General features: G+C 34.8%; 1 protein-coding gene across 1 annotated transcript in view; it reads left to right on the forward strand.

Annotated features, from left to right (window-relative positions):
• Positions 1 to 3,830, forward strand: part of LOC139726063 (phosphatidylinositol 4-phosphate 3-kinase C2 domain-containing subunit beta-like) — a 53,012-nt gene extending 49,182 nt beyond the window's left edge. Inside the window, exons 30-31 of the mRNA XM_071637146.1 lie at positions 284 to 409; positions 1,495 to 3,830. Of these exons, the coding sequence (XP_071493247.1) occupies positions 284 to 409; positions 1,495 to 1,668 (300 nt within the window). The 3' untranslated portion in view covers positions 1,669 to 3,830. The remainder of the gene's footprint in view (positions 1 to 283; positions 410 to 1,494) is intronic.
• The last annotated feature ends 2,170 nt before the right edge of the window (positions 3,831 to 6,000 follow it).

Consider the following 6,000-nt stretch of genomic DNA (forward strand, 5'->3'; position numbering starts at 1 on the left):
ATTTGTAAGAAAGGAAAAACTCAGTCCTAAATTATCAGTCTTTAAATAATCTGTTGAAGATTATTTTACTGGGAAAAGCTCTATTTCTAGTTGATCTTGAATACGAGTTCTCTGCATGGTGGTTCTCATCAGGTTTAAATGAAACAATGGTCTGCCCGCTAATTCAAGTAAATGGAATATGGTTGGTTCAAAAGAATTGTACAGACTGCAGTGCACTACTTATGGAATGGATGGAAATAAGTTTCAAATGTTGTGTGTCCTGTGACCTTTGACCTGTCTCCAGGGGTCAACGGATGGAGGAGATCCTGACCCGTACGTCAAGACGTATCTGACCCCTGACCCCCAGAAGACTACCAAGCGAAAGACGAGAGTGGTTCGCAAGACACGCAATCCTACCTACAATGAAATGGTGAGTTCTTACCGTTTTCAAGAACATCAGAACATAGAAAACAAAAATGTAATTCATGTATGTACCTGTTAGCCATGTGTTGTAACCAACGGACAAGTGAAGTCAGTATTTATTGTTTGTGGTTTAATAGTGGAGTGATTACACTGTGACATGAGATTTGCTCTGGTCTTATTTTCTCCAAGGACCTACAATTAGGGCGAGGGTTAAGGTTGTGATAGGATTTTAGGTTAAGTTTGATGTGAGGATTAAGATTAGGGTTAAGGTAATGTTTGTGGGTAGAATGTATATGTTTGGTTTAGCATGCAGATATTTTATGGAAACAATTGTGGCAGGAGCAAAGGTCATGGAACCAATTACAAAGATTCATTCAACTCACAAACAAATAATCAGCAGTGACTCAGAAATACTTCATTGTTAATAGAGAAAAGAGGTAATGGAGGAATTGAGTTGAACATGAATCACTGTCTATTAGGATTGTCAACAATTACTTTCCATTTAAGAAAAAACTCAGCCCATGTTATCCAGTGTATTACAAGCTCTGTCTTAAGTTAACACTTTTGCATGGCATATACTCATACTCCTTTTGTATGAAGCTCAACATAGTTTGGTTCACTCTAAATCAATTTTCAGCATGTATTTTATGCAAGTAACAAGATGATGATATTGGTGTGATTTACCCTCCATGAATTTGGATGTTGAGATGAGTGAAAAAAGAAATATGCCTTAGTTTGTATGGATTTTTAAACTACTCATATAACAAACAATACTAATGACAACTTTGTTTAATTCTGTGAATGTATAAATATGTGATTGATATATCAAGAAAACAAACAAACAAACAAATCAGGGGACACTCGGATTGATGTGTGTGATATCTTTTTTTTTCATGAGTTGTTTGATTAGTGAGGTATGATTGACAGCTGCAGTTCATCTTTCATGTCCTGGCGTAAAATGTTTATTGTCCTGGTGTAAAATGTTTAATGTTCTGGTGTAAAGTGTTTATTGTCTTGGTGTAAAGTGTTTTTCTTGTGCTGGTGTGAAGTGTTTCATGTCATCTTATTTTTCTTGTGTTCCCAATGTTACAGCTGGTGTACAAGTTTTCTCGCCAAGAAATTGAGAGGAGGAATCTTCATCTCACTGTCTGGAACTCAGATCTTCTCAAGGAAAATGCTTTCATGGGAGCCACTCACATCCCCCTCAACAAAATGGACTTGTCCGTTGAAACGGTCAGGTGGTATCATCTAGAAGATCTTATGTAGACTCCTATCAAAATTAATTTGTATGGTGAAGCAGTCAAGTGGTATCATGTGAAGGATCTTATACACCATCTACACTTCTATGTAAATGGACTGGTCCATTCGAACAGTCAGGGGGGATTGTGTGAAGGATCTCATCTAGATTTCTATCAAGATGGACTTCTCAGTTGAAAAAGTCAAGTGGTATCATGTAGAAGATGCTATACACCATCTAGACTTCTATCATGATGGACTGGTCCATTGAAGATATAGTCAAGTGGTACCATGTGGAAGATCTGATGTAGATATCCATTCGTCAGACAGTACCAGGAAATCACCTTGACAGTTGAATCTTTGCTGACTGTTCTAACATCGCCAAAGAATTGTGTATGCCACTAATGGCCTCCTACACTCTACAGGTGAAATCTATCACCTCTCTCACAGACTGACTAAAAACTTGGATGTGATTCTCTGACAAGAAATTGCTTGATTCTCTCAAAGATGGTTACTGGGTCTCATTCACTCATTCTTCTAACGGTTGTGTTTACTTCTCATATTTCATTCTTGTTGATAGATATCCACACGTTTCTATGTTGGTATGATTCAATTTCAGACACCATTAAGTTTGCTGACTTTATTCCATTATACTTACTTGATCTGTCTCTGAGGTGTTTTAAAACAAAACCCTATTTTGACCTTTGACCTCAATACAAAGTGTCAACGTAGTTGTGGATGAAACACTGACTCTGGCATTTATGTGGCTCTGACTTTTATACAACCTTGTTACGAAGTTGGGTATATTGAAGGAGGGTGGCTTTCTGAGGAATTCAATTTCTGTGGCATTTGTGTCTTTACTAGCAGACATGTTTTTATGTATTTAAGCTGTAAAAAGAAATTAATGAAAAGTTGTCACTCACAACATTTAGGTTACAATCTCCTGAAATCATGTCTGTTTAAGCTCAATTTCCATGAGGAGAATGCTCAAATTCTTTCAAATTGCATTTTGTGTTTTTAATGTTGCTGAGAAAGTCTGATGAACTTCAATTGCTGAGTTTACTGCCTGTTCATTGGAGACAAAGTTGGGGAGTCAACTATTTACTCCTTATTTGCACAAAAACTGAATGTTTGGATAAAGACATTAGTGCAGCTGTCTCATAAGACCAATGTTTTCTTGCAAAACTGCCCATTATAATAATATTCTATTAGTGAACATTGTAATATAATCTTTAATGTGGATTTTAACAGGTTTTTGAAATGTCACCTGGAGACTCTAACTGAAAAAAAATTAAAACTACAATTTGCAATCACGTGGTGGAGTTTGGGGATGATATTGACACCAATGACTGAGATGGCGCTTCAGGTTTCCACCTTTTTTTTTCCACCTCCTAGGAGATAAGAAAGAGCATACTACATGTATTTGAAGAGGAATTCAAAGTTTGTTTGATGGAAATTGGTTTTGGAATAGCTGAAATATCCAAAACAAATTGATCCTAATAAAAAATGGGACCCATTTTTTTTTTTACTTTTTTTTTGGATATCTTAGACATTTGAAAACCGATTTTCATCAAATAATCTTTGAATTCCTCTAAGAATTGAGTGCTCTTTCATATTTCTTAAAGTAATTTCTAAGCATCTTGCAAAAAGTTAAAGGCCGAGTCCTCACCTTTAACCAGTACTATACTATCCCTTCATATCTACATGGTGGCATCACATGTAAATTTTGGAAAGCTTTGAGCAATTATTGGTTTCAACCTGTAACAAGTAAGATGAATTTCTTTGTCCTTTTCTGGGGGTTTATGTCAGTGAATACTAGCCTAGTACAGATGATAGTGAAGATTCTTTGAAACAAACTCCAGTCAACAGACAAAACTCTGAAATGATATCAAAGGTATTGACTGTTTAGCAATCTTGTAAAGTGAGCTAGATTTAGCTGTGATTCAAAACCAGCTCAAAGCTCATTGAATATCTACCTGATTAGTTTTATAATTTTTTCCTGATTTTATTTCAAGTCTGAATATCTACATAGAAGTATATCTTGTCATTCATGACTGAATTTTTATATCAAGATGTGAACATCATGTGCTGTATAATCTGTGCTGTAAAAATGGCAAGTGAATATGAAATATCAAAACAAGATATGAATACTGGAGTCTGTAATCTTGTTGTCAAAGGAATGTAGACGTTCAGAAATCATGGATGGTCATGGTTGCTACCTGGTAGACTGTCAGTGATTATTGGTTGCCATAGCAACAGCTCCTCTATATTCTGCTGTGGCTAATGTAGAGGCAATTATGTGATATCTGTTTATTTGTTACAAGAATTACAAAGCCTGTCAGAACACATGATGTGGAATGTAGAATGCTGCTGAGAGTGTACAGTGTTAACATCTCATGATGGTGGGTATTTTCATTATGTGCACTTTGCTCATCCAGCAAACATTAAAGATTGAAACAAAGTTACCAGACCAGAATACTGCCAAATTAAAGTCTTGGAAATGAATCTGCACATCTTCCAAAACGAAAAACAAAAAACTATTTTATCTAGTTAACTTATATTCTATACAGTGTTACTTTCACATGAAGTCATGGAGTAATGTAATATGTGGTAAAAATCTTGCATACGTATACATGGTACAGCAAGCAGAGTGCATTCTATATAGTCAGCCATCACGATAATTATTTGCATTTATTTGAGGGTAATTTACGGGGAGTAGTGTGGATGTGACTTGAATGAATTAGCTATGATGTAGAGACATATATACATTACGCATAGAAATACGTAACTGAGTGGAGCAAAGTGTTGCACACAATTCTACATTTATTTACAGGTGACATTGCAAAAAGCAAAGCTAGCAAATATATGAAAACTACAATTATGCATTTTGTGTGAATGTGTTCTTATAAACACTCCCACATCAAATCTCCATATGTCCTTTCCCACAGACTTATGATTTATTTTGATCATGATCATAGATCAGAGAATATGGTGTAGAGATCCCATATCTATGACATTATATCCTATGGAAGTGTGACTTATATGAGAACTGAAAAATAAAATACATTCTGTAGAGCAACCACAAATCTGACCATGTCCATACTTCACTACTGCTTTATGTGAACATATCTATGTTATATATTATGTAGATATTACAGTAAAATGTATTATGTACTGAGGTCTGCATATCCTTACTGTAAATGATCATTTAGTGATAGTGAGGGATGCTTGGCACTCAATGCTTATTGCAATCTGCTGACTGGAATCCTTTGTTCTTTGGGACAGCTCTGTATATAGTGGCATATTTTTGACTTGAATAACAGCTTTGCACATGGTGAATGATGAAACTCAAAGGTGTAGTCCAAGAATGCTCTAAATATGTTGTTTGTCAATGTTTGTAACTACTACTATGTTTGTCAAAGTGGAACCTTTCCTTTCAACGTTTAGTGAGTGTTAAATAGCGTGTATATGATTCACTTATTCTACACAAATGCATACTCTAATGATTTAGTTTTTATTAATCCAGATTTACAATTTGTCAGACAAATTATTAAATACTGATCGACCATAAACATATATTTTTATATTTTGCCTGTACATTAGCTTGACTTTTAAAGTCAGCTTGAAAACAAGAATGTGATGAATAGAAAATTGCAGTATGAGAAATTATTGATGTAAATGATGCCATATAGCTTTCTTGTTTTTGAAATCTAGTGTTTATATCTGTGTTGAGCAGACAAAGAAATGAAACAAATGTTATATTGACCTTCCTTACTCACTGTAGGGATATAATGAATAATTCAATATTAACTATTCTTCTTTTTGGAGCATAATTATGTTGTGACATTTATTTTGCAACGAATGGAGGGCGAACAGCAAGTGTGAGGTACAATTGTGGTGACATGATATCAAACAGATCTTATTCTATTAGAATATGCACCTTTTGAACATTTGATTTTATAAATTCATGGTTGTATTATGCAGATCTACAAGAAAGAAACAAGATAAATCCATGGTTGTCATGCAAAGGCTAAATCATGTATGTAGTATTGTTTGTACCTTCCTTTTTGTATGATAATAATTGTGAAGTCATCTAAAGAAATCACAACAAAACAACCTCCACTCCAGGATTTTGTTTGACGTAGGACCTTGAAACAATCTGTTTGTGACATACTAGAATGGGAGAGGTTAAGTTGAAGGGAAACTTTAAGTAAGTCAAGGAGGATGTTTTGTTCCTCATTTCATTTCCTTTGATTACAATGAATTCATTCAATTAGTGTTGTGGTATTATCATTTATTCTATGAATGTGCAGAATAGTCTTGTTACCAGGCACATTGCTTTTCTTAATGTGTTTGAAAGTT

The sequence above is a fragment of the Diadema antillarum genome, unplaced genomic scaffold, assembly GCF_040938485.1.
Source record: "Diadema antillarum isolate AM-2024a unplaced genomic scaffold, OU_Dant_1.0 seq00000076_RagTag, whole genome shotgun sequence".
NCBI classification, from domain to species: Eukaryota; Metazoa; Echinodermata; class Echinoidea; order Diadematoida; family Diadematidae; genus Diadema; species Diadema antillarum.